This window comes from Coregonus lavaretus, assembly GCF_964263955.1.
Source record: "Coregonus lavaretus genome assembly, chromosome: 12".
In the NCBI taxonomy this organism is placed as follows: domain Eukaryota; kingdom Metazoa; phylum Chordata; class Actinopteri; order Salmoniformes; family Salmonidae; genus Coregonus; species Coregonus lavaretus.
This window is the reverse complement of record NC_139999.1, coordinates 52636766-52662305: the sequence shown is the minus strand read 5'-3', so window position 1 is coordinate 52662305 and position 25540 is coordinate 52636766. Positions and strand designations below refer to the sequence as shown.

General features: G+C 39.2%; 1 protein-coding gene across 2 annotated transcripts in view; it reads right to left on the bottom strand.

Moving 5' to 3' along the window:
• LOC311137995 (TOX high mobility group box family member 2-like) overlaps positions 1 to 25540 on the bottom strand; it is a 142639-nt gene that overhangs the window by 21611 nt on the left and 95488 nt on the right. Inside the window, exons 4-5 of one of the 2 annotated variants that reach the window (XM_084172640.1) lie at positions 21209 to 21475; positions 2107 to 2346 (exon numbers count right to left, since the gene is read on the bottom strand). In XM_084172640.1, coding sequence (XP_084028766.1) covers positions 2107 to 2346; positions 21209 to 21475 — 507 coding nt within the window. The remainder of the gene's footprint in view (positions 1 to 2106; positions 2347 to 21208; positions 21476 to 25540) is intronic. The other variant, XM_084172641.1, reaches the window with a different exon arrangement.

Here is a 25540-nt window from a genome sequence, read left to right as displayed (position 1 = left end):
GTAATATACCATGATCTATTCCGATTGAAGCTTGTTTGTCAGCAATACATCGTTTACATTGTCAAAAATTATTTATCACAACACAAATGCAACATTTCTTCCAGGACTAGGTAAAACTGTACATTCCCCACAGAGTTTCATTAAGATAATAGATTCCAACTTTTGTGCAATGGAGCAAAAAGTATTCAAAATCACATCAGTTTGTCCTAGCTTTGATGTGGATGTTGAATAAATTGGAGGGAGGCAAATGGAATTACATACTGATAGGGGAGAGATAGTAATCGTTTTTTTATTCATACATGGACAGTCATGCACAGCGGGGAGCTTGTATGGTGGAGAAAATATTGTTTTTCAGAAAATGTGCTGTTTTAACCGTGTGCTTGTGTACAGATGCTGATAAATATGCAACATTCAATTATACATTCATGTTCCTCTTTTCTAATCCCCCAGGTAAATGAAAAACAAACCCAGTGAGAGCCCTGATTGGTGAGTAATTTCTATATGCTTTGTTGTATGGATTTACATAAATTAAATTAATGCCACTTAATGAGTATGTATTCCTGTTTCCTTGTTTCAAATGAAAGAGCTGTGCTTTTCCAGTAGAGGGATTGAGTCACATGTATACTCCCTCAAGCTTTCCTGTCCTTTTCAACATGTTTACCCCACAGTGGTGAAACACATCTATTGATAGGTGTGTAGAGCTCCAGAAGACAGTGATATACAGTACAGAAGACTGCTGCTTCAAGTGATTTTGTTTGGTCATAACTATGTTGTCTCAAGTTCTGTCTACGACATCTTATAGAGACGTCTTATATACACGAAAACATCCAAATGCATTACTGTTGCCATTGTTGCAATATAATTAATTGAACAAAGCTTCTGTAAATTAGGGCCTATCTAACAACAATAATACATGACATGTAAACGTACATAAAGCAGTAGAATCCACAAGGGAATCTTACATTTGTTCCACAATTCTTTGAAGGAAAACAACATAACTATAAATGTTGTAAGGAGTTGCTTCTTCGTTTCCTTTCTTCCTTTCTTGACGTGACAATTAACAATGTGCAAATGCAATTAAGGAGATGACATGGTGATAATGGATCAGACAGCAAGCAACAAAGTGAAAATAAAAAGCTGCATTGCTTTAAAGCTGCAATATGTACAGTTGAAGTCAGAAGTTTACATACAATTGCTCCCAAGGATGAACCAGACTTGTGGATGTCTACAATTTTTTTTCTGAGGTCTTGGCTGATTTCTTTTGATTTTCCCATGATGCCAAGCAAAGAGGCACTGAGTGTGAAGGTAGGCCCTGAAATACATCCACAGGTACACCTCCAATTGACTCAAATGATGTCAATTAGCCTATCAGAAGTTTCTAAAGCCATGACATTTTTCTAGACTTTTCCAAGCTGTTTAAAGGCACAGTCAACTTAGTGTATGTAAACTTCTGACCCACTGGAATTGTGATACAGTGAATTATAAGTTAAATAATCTGACTGTAAACAATTGTTGGAAAAATTACTTGTGTCATGCACAAAGTAGATGTCCTAACCGACTTGCCAAAACTATAGTTTGTTAACAAAAAATGTGTAGAGTGGTTGAAAAACGAGTTTTAATGACTCCAACCTAAGTGTATGTACAATTCCGACTTCAACTGTACAATATTTGCTTGTTTTGTCACATAAACTGAAATTAGGCTAACTATTATAATTTTAGCAACCAGGAAATAGCAGAGCAATTTCTGAATAGTGCATCTTTAAGTTTGAATTAGGATTCGAAGCCAATCTAAAAAATATATCAGATGGTCTCTTATTGGCATGTGTTCTAAGAAGGCAAACAAACAAATGAAACGCCTATGAGATTGGAGATGTGTATGCTCGCATAGAGACACCACTGCTCTTAAAACCTCACAGAGTAGCTTGTTGCATAATTGTCATACATTCACTGTCATTCTGCCATACATACACACATTACACAACGCGACCGCAAGTTGGTTAAAAAGTAAAATGTTCATTCCATCTGGCAACACCCAACACGACCAACCCCAACACCCTGACTTTCCCTAGGTTCAGCGAAATCAAAGAAGCATTGCCACATCAGTACCTTATGGTGGGAATCGATCTCCTCTTCCTGTGTAGAGCTCGAGGGAGAGGGTGTGGCTGATTTACTTCCGGGAGGTGAGGGAGAACCATGGGTAAGTGCACTTCGGCCAACCTGAGAGTTCAGTTGGGACATTGTGCTCATTGGGTGGTGAGACAGTATCCTAGGTGACCTGTTTATCAGATGGGGGTTGTGACGGCTGAGGTCATAATGTGAGCCGTCGTGGCGAGTCATCTCCTGGATCTGGGTGAGAGAAGAAGACCAGCTTTACTACTTTAACTTTACCAATTGTACATTCCCAATTTGCCAAAAAATGAGGGTAAATGGTCGATAGGATGTCAAAGAAAGTAAGTGTGCCCTTCCGGGTTCACTGGTCCCACTGTTCTACTTAGGACTGGTTGGAAGCAAACGTATCTTGATTTTCCCACTCTCCTCAGTCACGACTGAAATACACGCCATGCGTTCCTCAATAAACTGCACATTTTAATCTTGATTGCGCTTTGAGGCACAATTTGATGTGTTGAATATCAATTGCAGTCCTGCGGTGCAAATGACCTTGAACAACATATAATTCATCACACCAACATTATTCAAAGACTGTATCTGTCCCTTTATCGTACTTGTGAATTCATAAAACTTTGTATTTTTATGAAGATCTGCACTGCCACCCGTGGACTTGTGTCAACACCCTCTGATGTCCCTGCCTGGAATTTACAATCCAAACCAACTGAATTTGTCACAAAACCACTTGACTTTCAAAGCGAGGTGGGAGATGTCTTGCCGCTGTAGAACATCATTAGGGCAAAGTTTACACGATTTTCCACTAAGTACCAGGATGGTTCAGAGCGTAAGCTATGCTTATGGAATAATAGCCTATAGACTAAAATGACTGTGGTTGGTCATTCAACGAGAATAAAAGCTGTGGGACAACATTGTTGGAAGTTGACCCATTAAAGGAGGATATACACTTTCAACTGATTAAAGAGACAGTTCTCATAACCCCTTATTAAAGTATCACTCTTAGTAGTCTAACTGATCTTCTCAAATAACAACATCAAAAGCATTTTTTCAAAATCTATCAGGACATAGACGAGCCAAAGCAGGCCTTTATGCAAGCACAACTGGGGAATGTTTGGCAATTTACAGATCAGAAAGTGATGAACTAGCATTTATTAGCTCTGTTAAACATTCATGAGTTAAATAATACATTACACATTAGTGCTGTGCTAAAAAGATCAAATTGCAGGGGCCCTAGCATATGAGATCTTGATAAACAGTAGAGTCTCTGAGACGAAAGCTCTGCAACTTTGTAATCATAATTGGCCCCAGTAGGTTGCTAAGAATAAAATGTACTGGTAATGTAATGTTGTAGAGAACTCTGGGCTGCTTTGAAAGACCCAATAATATTTACAGGACATGAGATTTTTTTTAAATGTCTCGGCAGCCTGAACAAAGGCATTTCCTTTGCATTTCAAATAACCATGCTCTAACCTCCCGCACCCAAAACAGAACCGTCCAACCTCAAATCATAATTTAAAACACCATCACTCCACTTCTCAAACATGGTGAAATAGCTTTACCAAAAAAATAAAAAATAAAAAATGAAATCCATTAATTTTCCATTTTCGGTGGAGCTGCTCTTTAAGGGTCTCCACAAACCAAGAAGCATTGAAAAACCAATTAATCAAACATGAATGGCCTATCATGGTTACAGCAGACCTATTTCCATAGCAACAGCCTCTGGGTGAAATCGTCACCCTTTTAATCTGAGCGAACTATGTTTCATATAAAAATAAATAAAAGGGGACAAGCAATGCAGAAGAGTAGCAGTGTGACAAGGTAGAGGGGTTCTCAGTAGTTCCAATTGGGATCTATCTGTTTTTATAGAACAATGGAGGAGTTCTTGGGACAAAAGGAATTACCCATCTAATCCCTATTGTTAGAGGAGGAAGGGGGAGAGGCCTATAGCGGACTACTATCAATCATGTTATTTTCTCTTTCAACCGAAACGTGAATAATTCATGATATTTGTTTAGAATCCAGTATAGATACATTCTGCCACTATTCATATTCTAAATCATGCTTCATAGCATTAGCTTCAATTGTAGTTCCTTTTTCATTAAAGCTGAGTGCTCAAATGTAAGATATGGGGCATAAAATCCAGATAGCAATATTAAAATACATACATAATACAACCTTATAAACGAATCCCCTGTTTTGATTAGTTGATCAATCACATGGAAAGCAAGACATGTCAGGAGGTTCGTACTGTGTATATATTCTACATATATACACTTAAAATTGCTCATTACCAAAAAATAATCTCTTCTCTACATATATTGCAAATAAATGGTTTTCACCTTCTGAGAAATTAGTTAAATGAATGTACCAAGGTTAATTGAGTATACCTTGCACTGCGTTCGGATATAATGTGTTACAACATACTGTACCTATTCAATTGTGCAATCTCAACAACCACACCAACACAAGAAAATATCAATTATGGGAGCAAAGGTATACTGACAAGTAAACTGCAGAAGCATTGTGCCCATTGAAGCTGAAGGTTTCATTTATTGGTAGGATAGAAATATACCATATAGTTTCTAAATTCAAAGACATGAAGGTAGAGTGCATGACGCCTCTGGTAACTAGTATTACTTCTACTACAAAAATGTATATTTCAAGCAATTAATACATGAATACAAAACACTCAAACCATAATGTAAAACCCTCTATACACTACATGTAGAAACCCTATTCATGCAAATCATCACGATTCCAAGTCACATAAACACACTCCCAACAGTTTTCGAACCAAATCGTTACCCTAAAGGGGCTTTTATTATGTTTTGGAGTGCTTTCTGTTCGCCCTTTCACCTCGAGAGAGAATCAGAGAGAGCGAGAAGGTGTCATGTTGCACCATCAGTCACCCTAAGCTAAATAAAGCAGGTGGGTGACGGCTGTACAAACATTATGAAAGAATCTCACAAAGGTTGCCGGTTGCCATAGGTACTGTATGCTAATTCGCAAACGGTATCATCTCTGGACGTGGGGGGAAGTGCAGTCTGGGTAACAGGCTTTATTTGGCCATTACTTTCTGGCTCGATCCCTCCCAGAACAGACAGACAGACAACATGTTATTTATTCTAATAGGGTAATGATGATGCAACTGGCGATAAATTAAGTTGTAATTCGGCTGATTTTAGCGATCTCCATTGTCGAAGGGTGGACTTTCGGAGAATATTGCTTTATTGTTTGACGCGTGTGGGTATAGAAGTCACACATTAACACATGTAGCGGACATGAGTCGGTTATGGTCACGTGATGCGGTAGCCCCACCTACAAACTTCAAAACCAGTGTCTGCCCTTGGACCAAGAGTGAATTTACTCTTGGTGTAATGGTCTAAGATGCTGGTTGCTCCCATCGTGGGAGACCCGGGTTCATATCCCGTGTGTTACTTTTTCGCCCTACGTGGTGCGGTCTCTCATGGGGGAGGAGGTCAAAGGGGGGTGAATGTAGCGGACATGAACCGGTCATGTGATGAGGTAGCCCCGCCTACGAACTTTAAAACAAGTATCTGCCCTCGGACCTAGAAGAAATCTCCTCTTGGTCTGATGGTCTAAGACATTGGTTGCTTCCAGGGGGAGACCTGGGTTCATACTCGGCTTGACACACACACAATTGGCTGGGTGACAGTTTGATATTGCAATTTCAACGTCCAGAATGACCGCCCAGCCGACCCTAACGGTGATGCAAAGGCAGGATGAAACTTTGGAGCAAATCTGTTCCCCTCTCACCGCTGTAGTTTTGTTTGTATTCACATCTTGTACATCATAGTCAAATAACAAAGGTCTTCCAATTATGCGCAACACATTGTGTGCAAGCTGGAATATCAGAACGCTATTGTTCTTCTGATCGTCTGACCTTACCTTTCAAATGGTTTCATCGCAGCTCAGATTGCCTGCACCATTTGATTTAGCTAAGGGGATTAAACCAGCAACTGCAATGCCACAGTGAAGGGGACTAGAAAGCTAGAGTTTCACAGAGAAAGATAGCTAGACAGTATGGAGTGGATACTTCTAACATTTGTCCTAAGAATGATTTCATATCGTTCAACTCAACTTCATATCACTTCATATCTGTAGTTTTATTTAGGACCCAATGACTAGAGAGCTACACACTATGGAGCGAATACTTCTTGTTTTGTACTTTCATATCATGATTTCATATCATGATTTCATATCACTATAATGTTACCACTTCCAATCAACTGCTTCATTTAGGTCCCAATGCATTGCAAGGTTTCATGGCTCTAGCTCCGTAATAGAACAACATTGACCTGACCATCACTATGCATGGGCTATTTGCTTGCTGTAGTATTGTATTTGAATGGTAGTACAATTGTAGTATGCATCACCATACATAGCATTGTCATGTCGATTGAAAACAGTAGGAACCAAGTAGAAGATGGTTTCAATGGCTCACTTTGGCTGAAGAGAGTATTTTCATACAATGTACTTACGCAGTGTGACAGCGTTTGTTTGCCGTACTTTTGAGCCAAAGCCTTTGTGATAGAATACAAACAATGATTTAGCATCAAAATGGCTGAACATCGACATCATTGCTGTAACAAGGGGATAGATAAAACAAGGGCACAATTGGACAAATATTGGGATGTAATTGCATATTATAATTTCCCTTAGAAATATTTATCAATCAGCCTCAAAAAGGGATGTAATTAATAAAATCAATATTCTATTATAATTAGCATAATCTACTATCAGGTTTCGTGTCTACCTCCATTTTCTCTGAGGACCAAGCAATCAAGAATCTAGATGTAATATACTATTCAAAATGGGTGTCAAGAAGTTTTCAGGTCAATGCATCAACAAAACAATGTTTGCTTTGTAAAACAAAAAAAGTCTTCACGCATTCAAATCAAACAAGCTTTACCGCCGCACACCGCCCCACTCAGCTTTTGATTGAATAGCACCCGTACTTTACTGCCTGCTTAGCTCTCCCATCCCTGGCAGTGTTGGGAGAAACCCAGGCTTACTAAGCCTTCCTCCTTCAACCACCCAATTCACACCTTCCCTGATTGGAGCCATCTTGTTTGAGAGTGATGGCTCACTCACACAGGTTCACAGTTGCTATTGTAAAATCTCTGAGCGTTTAATTGAAACAAATGACTACAATAATCTAACATTATCCTTGCAGGCGCCCAGCCGTGACAGCTTTAACTAGGGCTGCCTTCGAGACTGATCCTTCAAAAGCAACGGTAAACACACCTTAGGTAATAGGGAAGCCAACCAGCCAGCTAGCTACCGGGCCCTCAAACTACCTACCACCTGCCCCTCATGTTCCATTGGGAGACCCAGGTTCTAATCCCGGCAGTTACAAAAGCACACAGGTGAAATTTATATCAGATGTGAAATGTTGGGAAACCATGTGTCTGATTCATGTGAAAAATCCATGTAAAACTGTCTGTTTATCCCACGTCACATTTATTCACATGTTGAAAATGTATTTGAAACGGCACACGTGCCCGAAAACCACGTGACTGAAAAAAAAAAGTAAAAAAATAAATAAATGACGTGAAATTCACACGTGTCCGAAAACCACGTGTTCTTTTCACATGTGATTTTTTCATTCGGTTTTCAAGGGAGGGATGCAAAGTAATAAAGGTATGATAGGCAGAAGATGCCTTGGATGCTGCTCACAATGGAAAAGACAGGATTGGCTTGTGATAATGAAAGTAATGAACGTTTTCCAGGTATTGGATACAGGGTATATTTAGGACATGAAACGGATCATTCCCAAGGTAGGTTATCATCATTCTAGACAGCGAGGAAAATTCTGTTTGAAAGGAACTAGGGTAGCTCTTTGTCAATGAATTCCTCCATTCACAATTGGCTGTACATACTGTATATAATTCACCCCATTACATGGCCTAGGTCACTTGTATTTACTAAGCAACAACCAAACAAACAACTTCCGATCACTCCAACTTCATCCTAATCAAAGATGACAACAAAAAACTAAATATACAAATCTCTTGAACATACTGTACTGCCTTCACTTCCTTTGGCTGAGAAACGGCAAACGCTCCTTAAATGAGCAGCATCAGAAAGTAATTACATGTAGCTGTAATGTCTCACGGTGACGTTGAAAAGAAAGCACAGTTATGCGAAATTCAGTTCCAATGTGTCCACACATTCCAACTGTCCCTTTTTTCATTCTGTCAATGTACATGCCAGAGTGCCAAGGTTCTAGAGAGATTTTAAAGATCATGTGGATGTTTTTCTGTCAGGAGCTTTACAGTGTACACTAACCTGGCACTCAATATGGAGGCATGAAATTAGCCTTGAGTTGAGCAAGTAAGTTTCTCTCATCAGCACAGATTTAAACACACCTGAGCCATACAATAGTAGGACTGTAAGCCACTAAGTCTCTCTTTGAAGATATGCTGAGACAGAGTCACTAATAAGGCAATGATGGGTGCAAGCACATTTCCAAAGCTTGGCTGCACTACAACAGCAATATGCCAGTGCCATTGAATAGAACAGGAACAAATTGGAGTGCTTCGGGTACCATAAAAAAGAGGGTTGATATCCTATCACATATAACTGAATAGTGACTACTAACCACCAAAATGGAGACTTGAAAATTGTGATTTGCAGATGTGAAATGTCGTAGTGTCCCCTTCGGCGTTATCCTCCATGTAATGTCAGCGACCCCCTTTTCTCTCTCTCCCCCCTTTTCTCTCTCTCTCAAAGCACCTCATCACACAACTGTCTCCCACCTTCACAAAGGGAGAGTATCTGAGCAAACGTCTCGTCTGACATGTTTGAGACGGTTGTGAGGAGCTGCGGGGACACATGATACCGACAGTAAGACAGAGCCTGCCTCCCAAAGGGCACCCTATTCCCTATGAAATGCACTAGTGCCATAGGGCTCTGGTCAAAAGTAGTGCACTATTTAGGGAATAGGGTGCCATTTGGGATGCAGCCTCTGAGCCTCTCTGCTTCTTCTAATGAGAGCACAGTCAAATATGTCTCCCACCCCCTTCCTCACCTCGCACTCACACACAGAGTATGCACGCGTACAGACACACACGCGCACGCACACACACGCATACATACACACACCACACACACGCGTGGGCACGTAAAGTTCTCACACTGCGGGGGAGTCACGGCAACAATTAAGTTAACCAGTAGGTGATTTGCGAGTTTTAACTCCTCACACACACTGTCTTCACATGTTCTTGACAGGAGCCTTCTTCACCTATTGCAAATGTGGACCACCAAAGAGCCAGCTGCAGAAATACCATACAAATGAGTAGCTGACATACAGTCTGTCTGAATATGCTCATTTTACCGTAATGTACCGGCTCACTATTACAATTGCACATCCTATTAGTCAAAGTACTGTACACTAGAGAGGACAATAGTCAGTGGGGGAAGCTGCGATCATATGGGATCTTCTCCAAACGCCAACAGGGGCGAATATTCCTCCAAGTAGGATGTCGAAGACATGGCACCGGGCAATATGGACACGATTTCATGCGATGATAAGCTGCAGTAGGGTCCTGTCGCTAAATGTAATATGAAATATGAAATCCTTTATCTATGTAACTGCATCACAGGACTGGGTCCATCATCTGCTGCAGCTGAGTCTTGTTTGGTGTCCTCTTCGTCTGCGTCTCAAATGCCACCCTATTCCCTATTTAGTGCACTACTTTTGAGCAGGGCCCACAGTGCTCCGGTTCAAAAGTAGTGCACTACATAGGGAATATTTGGAATGTAATCATTGCAATTTTTTTGGCACAATGAGTCTTCAATGCCTCTGATATCGGCAACTCAAGTGATGAGCATAAACATGATGATATGTAAACACTATATCTAGCTGTACTAGTTTATTTTTTTAGAGAAATGTGATTTCACTTCCACTCTGTTGCAATGACCTTCTCTGACCATGCTGATATGATACAGTGGAGTGAGTGGGCTGTAGGCACTCAGACAACAGACGGAGTGGTATACAATGAAGTCAACCAATGGAAATGTAATTGATATTAACCTATTAAAAGATGCACTATGCAGAAATCGCTCCGCCATTTCCTGGTTGCAAAAATTCTAATAGTTCGCCTAATTTCAGTTTGTACCATCTAAACCGCTGTGAAAAATATTTTCCAGAACCAAAAATATTGTATTTTCAGCTGTTTGAAGCTGGTGTACAAAAAGAGGCAAAAAACGGAACTTAAGAACGGGAAGCATAGAAATAGAACAGATCTACCCCTTCTTAATGAGAATGACAGATCTATAAGACAAGTTTCTATGTGAATTTCGTCGGGTCGCACAAAAAGTTACATATTGCAGCTTTAAATCAATGAATTGAAATCAACCTATTGAATCAACCTATTGAAAAATGTATGAACACCCTTAGGCCTATGTGTCTGAAATGCAATGGAGCTGGCCAATGTTAAAACCTAACACTATTTCCGAGGGTGTGCTATTTCAATCCATACCTTATCCCTTGATTAGCTTAATCCTAAAGCTAATTGACTTCATCAGAAAGAAGAAAAAGATGAGTTCTAGCCGTCTAGCAGCAATGAATTCAAAGTTCTCTTTTGAAATAATGAAATTGGAAATAACTTTATATTTCGCTCAAATATTTCTTCATAATATACAACTACAGTTTCATATCACATTGCAGGAGAAATAAGGCACTTTTTCCTGGGAGATGATAAAATAACGTTTTTTTCCTTATCGGTCATCTATTTTTCCAGCAGAACGCTATTACATGGCTGCTGGTGGTTGCTTAGCAACAGGAAATATTAATAGGACCTTTTATTAGCCGAGCTTTAACAGTGGAGTACTAAAATGAGGAAGTGGAAACATGAATGTGTTACATAAATCTTTAGAACTTTCAGGGTTTGCACGAGTCTCTGTTTGTCCAATGATTTATTACGCCGATGCTTCATTTATGGGAAAAGGGCCTGTGAAATACGAAAATGGAACATTAGCTTGAAGGACTATTTGAAAATAAATAATTGCAAAAGGTGAAAAGAAAGCTGTTTAAAAAGCAGGCCTTGCTCTCTCTCTCGCTCTCTTTCGCTCAGGTTTCACAGGGCTATCAAACAAAAATGTGTTTTGGAAGCATCGATCATCTATCTGAGCCTGGAATAGTTAATATATAAGATACATTTTATATCATGCTTGTCGAACTGTGATAAAAACAAAAGAAATAGATCTATCATTTCCCTAGAGACACTATAATCATTTTAACCAATCACTGACAATTAAGGTCTCTAGATAGAGAAATGGGTTTTATACCATTAACCCATAATGTATTCTATTTAAATGAAGAGGGTAGAATTTGTAGCAATCCAATGGCAGAATACCTATAGTAGCCTACTACTACTGCCCCTGGTAAACAACATTATAGAAGTTATTGATGAAAATCTCAAACATAATTAACTACATGACTGTCCTATGGAACTGGGAATCTTAACAGAAAGGTATCATTGATATAAACGAATGCTAATGCGCTCATTAACTTGTTTTAAGAGTCTTAAGGGATATTTTTCTTCATGGATCAATTAATTGAAATTGATTGAATACAGTATGACTTCAATATGATTTAGATTGAGTAAGAAATCATCTTGGTTTGAAAAATGATACATTTGATCACACCTAATATAGCAAAATCAATGTATGGCAAGTAGTTATTATTTTAGGAAGCACATAATAAAGTCCAGCAATTTCCTTGACAAATGCATTATCCATTTGCTAATACCTCTTCCTCGCGCCTCCCCCACATTGGTGGGAAATGTAGTTAAGTTACTGAAAGCTTGCATTAGGAAGAACACATTAAGTTGCACCTCTAGTATCTTATCATTAATTCATTAGCCTTGTCTGTGACAAGTTAAGTTGACAGTGGATCATCTTTCATTCACGTACACTTAGGCGAACACCTGCCATAAGCACCAGAGACAGAAAACCCAACTAGCTTCCACCTTTAACATGACAATCGGGTCAAGATTAACACCATTCAATTAATCCTCAGAATAATAGTCAGGAGATTAAAGGATTGTGAATTCAATCTTACATTTGAAACGTTGGAACAAAATAAGGTGATATTAAACTGCAAGCTGAATATGAGCATCCTTGGCCTTAATATTGTTAATTAACTTCCATTACAATAGGGGTTAAGTAATTGGCTTCCCTCATTGTCCTTATGCATCCTGTAACAGGATACATGAGCATATTAGCATAGCTACATGCTTATAGCGCTAATACCTTGATATTAAAGCGATTGCTAATAACAAAATCCCTCTGTTGATCTATGCATTTATCAATTTGCTACATAATCAAATAGCTATTTAATATGAACACTTTGATGTTGATGATGATGATATCATAAATAAATGCAGGGCATGAATAAGATAGCCAGTCAAAGATGAATTATTCAAGTTGTAGTACTGTTTGTGTTTCGGATGAGGGCAATGAAAGATGTATACCCTATTTAACTTAGAAAGTGTTTCGAAACGGTAAAATTTTCAACAACAAGAGTTTTTCCTGGTCAGGTCACATGATCAGGAAATACTCAGGGCACTATCATATGCAGTATTTCTTGAAAATCCTGGTATCACAGACTAGTAGTAGGCCTAATAAACTGGAATACAACTAGCACTCTGGTCATGAAGAGATAAAGGGGCACCTCCACAGCAAATGCACAAGCCAATGAAGACAGGACACAATAAACAAATGTGGGGCCTACTATTTAGTCCTAGTCCAGAAACCCTCTACCACCGGCCGATGGGTATCTCCCTAAGCATTATGGAAAAGATCAGTGCAACCTGAGCGTGGATATTAAATGTCTAATGTGTTTTGGAACTTGTGGAAGATGCTATGACAGTTAACGCATTAACAGAGAGAGTGGAGTGCTTGCCAAGTGCATCCAAGCATCGGAGAAAAGGCTCTCTGAAAGATATCGGGTTAGTCCAGGAGGGGCTCAGGACCGCAACACAATAAGCATCAGCTAAGGCCGTTATTAATTGAAAATGGCTCTCAACGAAATGAGGAAATTACAGTCAATTACGTGTTTCAGGCCAAGGAGCTGAGGGGAGAGCAAGAACAGGATAGTACCTGTGTAGATGAGAGATAGTGTTTTATTTTCTCCCAGCACTTTGTATTTGTGGCTTGTCGATAAAGTGTGTTTGGGTAAGAGGCTGAAAATAGTTTTTGAAAAGAAACACAAATCATAAGAAATGAGCTTGTTTCTAGAAAAGAGGTGTGGGTGTATAGGGTGATGTAAAGCTGTACGGTAGGCATGCATGCATGCACAGCTAGCATTAGCATTTAGCAGAGAGGGAGGTTTGTGAGTGTTCAGAAAGTAAGAAGCTATCAGCTTTAGCTAACAAGTGAATGTACTCACTCTTGTAAGTGTTTAGGTAACTATCATTAGCTTATTAGCATTTAGCTTACAATACCATTAGCCTTAAGCTAATCCATGCCAATTCACACCAGCACCATCCACTGGTCCTCCGCATTTAATGCCATATCGCAAAAGGCAGCTGGGCCTGAAACAGTTAACACTGGTGACAGCTTTGATAATACATATAACATATTAATATAATATAAGATAAGATAACATACTTAGCTATATGCAAAGTATTGTGCTACATACCCATGTTATGTTATACCTGTGAACTACTACTTTCATCTGGTCTTCTACTAGTTTACTGGATTTGGCATGGCTTGCTTTAAAACCCATAAGCCTTTCAGTATTTACATAAGGACCACATACAGTTGAAGTCGGAAGTTTACATACACTTAGGTTGGAATCATTAAGACTCGTTTTTCAACCACTCCACAAATGTAGTGTTAACAAACTATAGTTTTGGCAAGTCGGTTAGGACAGCTACTTTGTGCATGAAACAAGTAATTTTTCCAACAATTGTTTACAGACAGATTATTTCACTTAGAATTCACTTTATCACAATTCCAGTGGGTCAGATGTTTACATACACTAAGTTGACTGTGCCTTTAAACAGCTTGGAAAATTCCAGAAAATGATGTCATGGCTTTAGAAGCTTCTGATAGGCTAATTGTTATAATTTGAGTCAATTGGAGGTGTACCTGTGGATGTATTTCAAGGCCTACCTTCAAACTCAGTGCCTCTTTGCTTGACATCATGGGAAAATCAAAAGAAATCAGCGAAGACCTCAAGTCTGGTTCATCCTTGGGAGCAATTTCCAAACGCCTGAAGGTACCACGTTAATCTGTACAAACAATAGTACTCAAGTATAAACAGCATGGGACCACGCAGCTGTCATACCGCTCAGGAAGGAGACGTGTTCTGTCTCCTAGAGATGAACATACTTTGGTGCGAAAAGTGCAAATCAATCCCAGAACAACAGCAAAGGACCTTGTGAAGATGCTGGAGGAAACAGGTACAAAAGTATTTATATCTACAGTAAAACGAGTCCTATATCGACATAATCTGAAAGGCTGCTCAGCAAGGAAGAAGCCACTGCTCCAAAACAGCCATAAAAAAGCCAGACTACGGTTTGCAACTGCACATGGGGACAAAGATCGTACTTTTTGGAAACAAAAATATAACAGTTTGGCCATAATGACCATCGTTATGTTTGGAGGAAAAAGGGGGTAGGCTTGCAAGCCGAAGAACACCATCACAACCGTGAAGCACGGGGGTGGCAGCATCATGCTGTGGGGGTGTTTGTTGCAGGAGGGATTGATGGCATCATGAGGAAGGAAGATTATGTGGATATATTGAAGCAAAATCTCAAGACATCAGTCAGGAAGTTAAAGCTTGGTCGCAAATGGGTCTTCCAAATGGACAATGACCCCAAGCATACTTCCAAAGTTGTGGCAAAATGGCTTAAGGACAACAAAGTCAAGGTATTGGAGTGGCCATCACAAAGCCCTGACCTCAATCCTGTAGAAAATGTGTGGGCAGAACTGAAAAAGAGTGTGCGAGCAAGGAGGCCAACAAACCAGACTCAGTTATACCAGTTCTGTCAGGAAGAATGGGCCAAAATTCACCCAATTTATTGTGGGAAGCTTGTGGAAGGCTACCCGAAACGTTTGACCCAAGTTAAACAATTGAAAGGCAATGCTACCAAATACTAATTGAGTGTATGTAAACTTCTGACCCACTGGGAATGTGATGAAAGAAATAAAAGCTGAAATAAATCATTCTCTCTACTATTATTCTGACATTTCACATTCTTAAAATAAACTGGTGATCCTAACTGACCTAAGACAGGGAATCTTTACTAGGATTAAATGTCAGGAATTGTGAAAAACTGAGTTTAAATGTATTTGGCTAAGGTGTATGTAAACTTCCGACTTCAACTCTATAAACCTATTTTCCTGAACTGCATCATCACTTAAAGAGCTAACACTGAAATCCTGAGAAAATAATGTGTTGAAAAATGTTTATAATTGTCCATTTAGAATTAGTGCTACTTTCCCTCTCCGCAATATGTTCTCTCTCTCTTTCTCTCTCTTTCGCTCTCCATCCAGCCCCATTGCACTCTTTTCATTGCCGAGCTCACGTCTTGAATCTGCCTGATGAAAACAGATCTCACTGCAGCGCCACAATAGAATGGCTGATGCAGGAAAGATGAAACCTAATGGATTTCTTTTTCAATGTGCTCAAGATTGAATATAAGGCCTGACCTCCATTTGTAGTAGATCCATTTCAGGAGCAAATATATTGTTTAGGGAGAGGAAGAAGAGGAGGTCACAACAACACCTTGTGCCATCTTCCAACACAACGTGATACAAACATATATTGTATATGGCAATACATTCATTTATACACCAATACAAACATCAATATACACACCAAAATATACATCCTTAAAAAAAAACATGAAAATGTGTGAACAAATCACAATTATTATAATTTGTTGGACACGTGTGAAGTTTCACATGCTAAGATTTAACGTGTTTTTCCCTCATGTGAAAAATAATTCCCCTCATGTTTATTTTCACCACTTCCAGCTACATCCAGGGACCTACCAGGACCAACCCTGCTTAGCTTCGGAATGAATGTGTCAAAATGTGACACTGGAAAAAAGGCAGAGAAAGCAAAGGCCAGTGTAACATAACCAAAGATAGGGAAAATTGCAGGAAAGAGGGAGGTGTTTTATTTAATAGCGTTAATAGCTCTCGCATTTATTTATTTTTTCCTTGCAATATTTTGTTTTGCTCTCAATATTTTTAGGTTTATGTTTTGCTTTCAATATCAATATATCTTTGTTTGCAGAATTTTGTTGTGGACTTCAGAAGTTTTGCTTGATATTAATTGCACAAAAGTAACTCACTCACTAGAGGATTGCGCCATATAATAACACTATTACTCTATTAAAAGTGTTTAAAGCGGCAATCCTTAATTAAAACATTAAGAAAAGTGTTCTCCACCCCGCCACCGTTTCGGTAAAGAGGGATGGGGCTGGAGAAATGCAACAACTCTCAAATCAATACACTACTCTATGGATGCAAGGACTGACCATCCATGATATCAAAATTATAGTGTTAACTATGTTTTTAGGCTATATGTAAGTTTTCTTACATGTGATTTTCACTATTACGTGTAATTGCAAGTTCACATGTGAACGTTTTTCACATTTGAAACTGCAAATTAGATTTTTACATGTGATTGTTTTTCACGTGTGAACTTGAAATGGCACATGTTAAAGTGAGATTTTCACGAGGAGTTGTTTTACATGTGAAACAGCAAATGTGATTTTCACGTGAATGTTTTTCACATGCAAAAATGCAATTCCACATTTTTAAATTTCTATCCGAAACTATCCGATTCTCACGTGAACGTTTTTAACATGTGAAACCACACATTTCACGTGAAACTGCAATTCACACGTGAGGTGAAAACATGGTATTGTCCTTACATAAGAAAAGGTGATTTTCACATGTAAAACTGCAAATGTGTTTTTTTGTAAGGGTACCAACACTGATATATACACTAACATACTGTATACACCAACATATACACCAACACTAACATATCTTTTTATCTTATTGGCCATGCTAAGAGACATTCCTAATTATTGGATAACTCCTTGTTTGAACTGTAGCTCACATAATTGTTACGCTCAACAGATTTTACTGACGTACATCTTAAAGAAGGCCTTTGTTGTGCAAATGAAGCTTTGCAACGGTTATCGTTACTCATTGTGTATTTATTTGTTGTGTTATTATCTTTCTATTATTTCTATATTTTTCTCTCTGCGTTGTTGGGAAGGACCTGTAAGTAAACATTTCACTGTTAGTCTACACCTGTTGTTTACGAAGCATGTGACAAATAAAATGTGATTTGATTTGTTATCTAGCACACAATATATGGAGACTCTCTCTTTATATGCATATACAAAAAGACAAATTGATGAACTGGAAGATCTGAAGAGATCTAGTAAGATGCAGCTGTGAATAATAATAATATAATAATACAATTTGGTATTTATATAGTGCTTTTTGAAGACCCAAAGACGATTGAATTCTTGAATGCTTAAGTGTCTCATCCTGTTCAGTGTAGTGTAGTATGCAAAAGAGTGACCACCATTTATATCCTCTCTATGACTACATTGGACTCCCAATAGCCACCATAATTCAAAGGAAACCATTTTTCTTTCGTGAAATATCAAAAGTCCATATTTACTGTGAGGATAATACTTTCCATAGTAATTATAGCATTATGTACTACAGTACCCATAATGCTCTGCAACTATAAAAAAAATGGTATCATACTAAACACATAAAACTGTTCTGTTCTAACATATGAACTGTTGTTATGTTTAAAGAAACGAATACTGTGGTTTATGTTAAAATACATGTTTATTTAGAAACAATATTGCTGAGCTATAAGGAGGAAGTGTAGCATGATGTACTACTGTATATGCTACAGTATTCATAATGCTCTGTAACTATGTCCCGTTTTATCTTACTAAACACGTTCCTAAAGATAACACTATGGTTTCCCGCCACCTTATTATTACAGTAATAGAAAAGCTGATATTCGTTTTTTTGTGCGGAGATATGACCATATCTACAATCAGACATAGTCCCCTGTAGCTCAGTTGGTAGAGCATGGCGCTCGCAACGCCAGGGTTGTGGGTTCGTTTCCCACGGGGGGCCAGTATGAAAATGTATGCACTCACTAACTGTAAGTCGCTCTAGATAAAAGCGTCTGCTAAATGACTCAAATGTAAAAATGTAAATAGTTATTACCTTGAACTCACAGTCTCTATATACAGTCGTTTCTATATACACATTTTGATTTTATTTTCTCCGTTAAAATGACACTGGTTTCTCTAACCAGGTAAATAAAAGGGTCTCTACTCTCTACATAGACAGCTTCAAAGTGATGATGGTGTATACAGTACACGTATTCCCTTTATAGTGCACTACTTTTCATTGGCACCCTATTCCCTATATAGTGCACTACTTTTGACCAGAGCCCGATGGGCCCTTGTCAAAAGTAGTGCACTATAAAGGGAATAGGGTGCCATTTGGGATGCATTTGACTGTTTTATAGAGAATGATCTCATTCCAGACACATGGAAACAATGTCGATTTCCTGCCTTTCTCATTAATACAATTATGGCTAAGGATGATCATTTGTGGCACACTGAAGCAGTTTGTGTAAAAAGGCTGAAGGAGGGTGTATTCATATAACAATCAGAGTGTATTCATAATGGTCGATGCTCACTTTTTAGAGAGATATGACACGGATGGATTTACCCACAAACCTTTGAGCGTCAGAGCTGACAGGGCAACCAGAAACTGTCTGTTCTACTGTTCTATTCACCTTTTCCTTTCTCTTGAAATGCATGAATATTGTTGCATGCCATATGAAATGATCAGATAAATTATTTACATAGCCTATGTTGTTAATGTAACATTTCACTGTATTCCAAAAGTTAAGAATCTGAAGAGTAGACAGTGTAGACAAAATATAAAAATAAAACACTTTCCCAAGAGCCAAACTATCTATGTTCTCCTCAACCAAACTCGCTGAAATGCCAATTTTGAGACAATTGTTTCAAACTGTAGCTTTTTTAGGCATACTCATCTCCTCAGGCACACAACCACACAACCCCCTGACCATACTGCCCTACACTGGAGGGCACGCTAACAATGTTCACGCTAGCAATGTTCACGCTAACACAACATACAGTGGGGAAAAAAAGTATTTAGTCAGCCACCAATTGTGCAAGTTCTCTCACTTAAAAAGATAAGAGAGGCCTGTAATTTTCATCATAGGTACACGTCAACTATGACAGAAAAAATGATTTTTTTCCCCAGAAAATCACATTGTAGGATTTTTAATGAATTTATTTGCAAATTATGGTGGAAAATAAGTATTTGGTCAATAACAAAAGTTTCTCAATACTTTGTTATATACCCTTTGTTGGCAATGACACAGGTCAAACGTTTTCTGTAAGTCTTCACAAGGTTTTCACACACTGTTGCTGGTATTTTGGCCCATTCCTCCATGCAGATCTCCTCTAGAGCAGTGATGTTTTGGGGCTGTCGCTGGGCAACATGGACTTTCAACTCCCTCCAAAGATTTTCTATGGGGTTGAGATCTGGAGACTGGCTAGGCCACTCCAGGACCTTGAAATGCTTCTTACGAAGCCACTCCTTCGTTGCCCGGGCGGTGTGTTTGGGATCATTGTCATGCTGAAAGACCCAGCCACGTTTCATCTTCAATGCCCTTGCTGATGGAAGGAGGTTTTCACTCAAAATCTCACGATACATGGCCCCATTCTTTCTTTCCTTTACACGGATCAGTCGTCCTGGTCCCTTTGCAGAAAAACAGCCCCAAAGCATGATGTTTCCACCCCCATGCTTCACAGTAGGTATGGTGTTCTTTGAATGCAACTCATCATTCTTTGTCCTCCAAACACGACGAGTTGAGTTTTTACCAAAAAGTTATATTTCGGTTTCATCTGACCATATTACATTCTCCCAATCCTCTTCTGGATCATCCAAATGCACTCTAGCAAACTTCAGACGGGCCTGGACATGTACTGGCTTAAGCAGGGGGACACGTCTGGCACTGCAGGATTTGAGTCCCTAGCGGCGTAGTGTGTTAGGCTTTGTTACTTTGGTCCCAGCTCTCTGCAGGTCATTCACTAGGTCCACCCGTGTGGTTCTGGGATTTTTGCTCACCGTTCTTGTGATCATTTTGACCCCACGGGGTGAGATCTTGCGTGGAGCCCCAGATCGAGGGAGATTATCAGTGGTCTTGTATGTCTTCCATTTCCTAATAATTGCTCCCACAGTTGATTTCTTCAAACCAAGCTGCTTACCTATTGCAGATTCAGTCTTCCCAGCCTGGTGCAGGTCTACAATTTTGTTTCTGGTGTCCTTTGACAGCTCTTTGGTCTTGGCCATAGTGGAGTTTGGAGTGTGACTGTTTGAGGTTGTGGACAGGTGTCTTTTATACTGATAACAAGTTCAAACAGGTACCATTAATACAGGTAACGAGTGGAGGACAGAGGAGCCTCTTAAAGAAGAAGTTACAGGTCTGTGAGAGCCAGAAATCTTGCTTGTTTGTAGGTGACCAAATACTTATTTTCCACCATAATTTGCAAATAAATTCATTAAAAATCCTACAATGTGATTTTCTGGAAAAAAAATTCTCAATTTGTCTGTCATAGTTGACGTGTACCTATGATGAAAATTACAGGCCTCTCTCATCTTTTTAAGTGGGAGAACTTGCACAATTGGTGGCTGACTAAATACTTTTTTTCCCCACTGTAAATGAGTCATTGGTACTACCAAATGATGGAGCAATGACGAACGAATCAGTATCAAACAGACTATAAATACTACTTGAAATATTTTAAATAGTTTGAGCATTTTCTTTAGGCTGCCTGGTGTGCCAGGTGTGTGGGGTTTGCACTTTTGGGACTTTTATATTGATTCCATTGTTTTATATTGATTCCAAGCTCAATAAAAACACAGATTACGTATTTGAAATGACTTTGAATAGTGTTTGAAACCAGGTGTGATATCAAAGCAAAACCGCCTGGGGGCTACTCACCGAGGGCATTTGGCTGGAGAGCAGGTGGCCATCTTGGGCCAGCATATTGGACATCATGAGGGCGGGCAGCTCCGGATAGGAGTAGGGGTTGAGCAGGCCGTTGTGGTGGGTCCCTAGGGAGTGGCACAGGTAGCCCGACTCAGGGTCCATCAGGTGGAGCAGGGGGGGCTCGGGGTGGTTGGGAGGGGTGATGGGGGGAATCTCGTAGTCCTCGTCCCCGGCACCGTTCCCACTGCCTCCGCCTCCTCCGCCCTGAACGGAATAGCTCTGGAAGGACAAACAGAGAGGGAGATGGTGTGAGATACTGTATTTTACTGTATGTGTAGGTAGGTTTGCCATGAGCAGTGTATGATTCGAGAACATTTTATGTACTGGGGGGAGGTCATTTTGAGTCAGTCAGAGAACGTATCATCTAGAAGAGTCTGAATATTTAATGAGGAAATGGTGCCCCCCCACCCCAGGGATGGGAGTTATACAATGATAGAGGGTTACCTCCCTAAAACCCAACACCCACCCCCAGTCCCCAATTACACCCTACCTATATGATGATCATGTTAAAAGAGTCTACTGGATAATGCGGTAATATGAGCTTTCAGACATAACACCTTGGTCAGGCAAAATCTGAAATGTACATGTGCCTACAGTAAATATACAGAAACGCAATTAGTTTTCATGTTTTCAGAATAACCGTATGCATATCTGTGTATTCCTGTACTATCAATAGGTCCATCGTATTATGTGCTGCAATAAGGAAAAATATGATTCTGAATTCTAGAGGGGGAAAAAATTGAAGAAATTCAAAGGGGAACGAAAAAGCAATTTTGTCTGAGGCACTCTGACTTGACTCCCTTTGTAATGACTGAGTCAAATGAATCATCACAAATAATATTCTGGTGTCAGCCATTCAAGGAGTTTTTAATAGAATTTTTATGATTCATGTCTTGCCGTATACATTTCAGAAATCAATTCAATATCATCTTTGTGCAGGCTGTCATCCTCTGCAGCGGAGTGGTCATTTATCTCTTAAACAAATCCTTTCAGAAAATACAGGGCAAAGGCAAGGAAAAAATGATTATCAGAGAGCTCTTTACTACTAAGAGTAAATAACTCAAAGGTAGTAGCTAGCTACTGTAAGTACTTTAGTAAGGCCCAATTACTTAATATCAACCCATCTACTATGTAGCTTTTACCAAAATGATGAAACAATCTAATGCATTTAACTGGGTAATGTTAAGTAACCACCACAGCAGAAGAAAGACAAACTCAAAAACACCCCCCCCCCACCCCCCCCAAAAAAACAGCCTCAATCTGGTCATGACCAAGGAAGATGTAATTGCAATTTATTACTTATTATAACAGAGGGATGCAGACATTGAACAAACACAACACTTAAACATGCTTTCATCCCCCTGCCACTAGTGAACATGAATGGAAGAAGGAAAACAATTTAATTGCTTCAATTTGATTTACTGTCCCTCGCATTGTCTGGAAAAGCGTGGATATTAATTTTCTAAATTGTCCTTTGAAGACAGATGTTTTTGTAAACCTTTGGGAATCGTGTTATTGTTTGGTCTAATGGACAACAAAACGAACATTTCCGGAGATTCAATTTCCCTCATAATTGTTGGAAGGAAACGAACTTGTCTTTTGTAAACATTGGGGCCATTGTGTGAAGTGAGTCCCTCGTTGAATCCTTTGGGGAACTCAAATCTCCATGATCTTTCATAATGAGGCAGGCACTAGGTATTCAGGCGACCAATTGATTGGTCAACATTTTTGTTTGAATAAAATCTACATGTAGGCTTCTGAGCTTGAATACCTAGACACACAAATTACTAAACAGGGAGCCAGAGATCAATATAGCCTAACCAGATGTAAAAAAAATCTGTTCTTGACCTTCCTCCTCCCGCGGCCGCTGATCTTCACAGATTCTGCCATTATGCTCCTAAAGTTACCGGTAATAGGCTGCACCAGCGGTCGGCAACCTTTCCCATTTGGAGTGCCAAGTTATCATACCATTTCTACTGATCTGCGTGTCAGTTACGATTTTCATATGCACATTTTTGTGGAACAGTTCCATTTCATTTACAATAAAGTATTCATATCTCAAAATCAATGTCATGTGGTTAATAAAAATTATATCTACATGAAAATGATAGAAATCTAAAAGTAACTTATGTTGCCATTGCCAATATGTAAAAATAGCCTACATAAACCAACAAATAAAAACATTGCAGCCTGCAGGTATAAAATATCCTGATAAAAAATAAAAATCCTATATATCACATTGGCTACCCATGGCCTGTCTGCAAGGAACTTGAAATATTGTATCAACTATTAACTTGGTCCAGCCCGATCGTGCAAGCAAATTTGCAACATTGTATGAAATATTCTGGGGCCTAATTTTCCCATGCCAGTGAGCTCTGGACAGACAGACACATCTGTGATCTATTTGCACAAGGGATAAGAAGCAATCAGACCTATTTTATAACGTTTCCACCGGATTAGAGCATTCGATTTTTTTCCTCTTTCATGCTGAGTGGTTATCGAAAGGGAGAGAACTGAAAAGATTTTTCAAACAGCCTACGTTGAGGAACTATTGTCATTCTCAATGGATGTAAAAACAAACTTTGTTTACTTACTGTTTGAGGTGAAGAAAAAATTAATTTGAGAAGCTACACAGTGATGGTGAGTTAAGACAATCAGAAATAGTATCAGATCCCCAAATGGGCACATTTATAGGCCTACATTTGTGCGCAGGCCAGGTAGCTTAGGCCTACTTCTATGGGTAATCAGGTGCGTGTCCTTACTCAAGATTGACAGGAGCACTCCAAACAAAAGACAATGAACAAATTGACCCGCAAATGGAATGAAATAAACCAAAACTTGTAGCCTAGGTTGTGCGCTCTGCAAACAATGTGTCCACTCCTATAATGACAACGGTAAGCCCGTAATAATAATATATTGAATGCATTAACAGAAATTACCGTAACCAAACAAATATTAATTAGAAATTTTGGGAATTAACGGTAAATCTACTACTGGTGATACAGGTGTGCCATCCCTGCGGCCTCAGCAATGGATTAGTCCACTGAGACAGGCGTGAACCAGACAGGTGTCTCGTCTGCCATACATGTTTTTTTATATATTTGCCACTGCTCGACTAAAGAAATCTTATCAATCCTATCGACCAAACAATCGGCCAGTCGACTAAATGGGGTCAGCCCTACAGTCATCACTTATCTTAAGTATCTTATATCTTATGTTATATCTTAAGTACGAAGGGCATGTTCATCAACCGTGACCAATATGCTTTGTTTTCTGATAGTATAAAAATACTTCTTCCAATCAAATACAAATCCTTTGCTCCGTTAAATGTTTTTCAGTTGTGTAAGGGAGAGCTAGTGAATAATATGTGTCACATGTTACATTACTCTGGAGTCTAGTCGGATGCACTTGATGATAAAATGTAAATATCAAGGACGTTCCCAGTTGAATAGTCGCAAGATAAATAATTCATATTCTATTCAGAGTGAGATTGCAGAGCCAAGGTATACTCCAGTTAATGCATACTCTTCACCTCTTCCCCTTTAAAAGTCAAATCTAAACAATGGCGTATGCATTTATGTGTTGATGGATCATATAGGCCAGAGTCTGTCCTCCTTGTACGGTGACGACTCCAACAAACGCATATCCACGGTTTCTCTAAGTGTTTCTTCTCTCAAGGATTCCATTCTAATGCACAATGCCATATTTTAATACACACAGTACAAGTATGTAGGCTTCGCTGTCATAAAGGGGAGGGAGCTTCCTTCTTGATCAATAGTTTTAGCATACCATTTGGGAATATATTTCTGGGTAAAGAAGTAGCAAGCATTGCCCACGTCCCAAATGGCAACCTATTGGCACCGGTTGGGCCATGGTCCAAAGTAGTGCACTATATAGAGAATCGGGTGCCATTTCAGATGCAGACATTCTGTTCCGTCTTAATTAAGCGTGGAGGTCTTCAGAGAGTTCGGCGCACATTTTAATACACCTTTCATTTAATAGAAACAGATGAACAGACAGTTGGTGTGGGGATGGAATGAGAGGGAATATATCATTAATTGGGAAGCTTTCCAGGTTATTTTTATTGGCACCAAGCTAACTTTCCACAATCCTGCTTCACTAGCTCAGCTAATCTAATGGGATTTATCTGAACAGGCTTTGTTCAGTAGTCAAGGCCTTCAGTATCACAGATGATATCTAGCAGATGATTTGAAGTCATATTAATATATATTCAGACAAATCATTTTATGAATACAGTGTCTTATAAACTCATGTGGGCTGGGC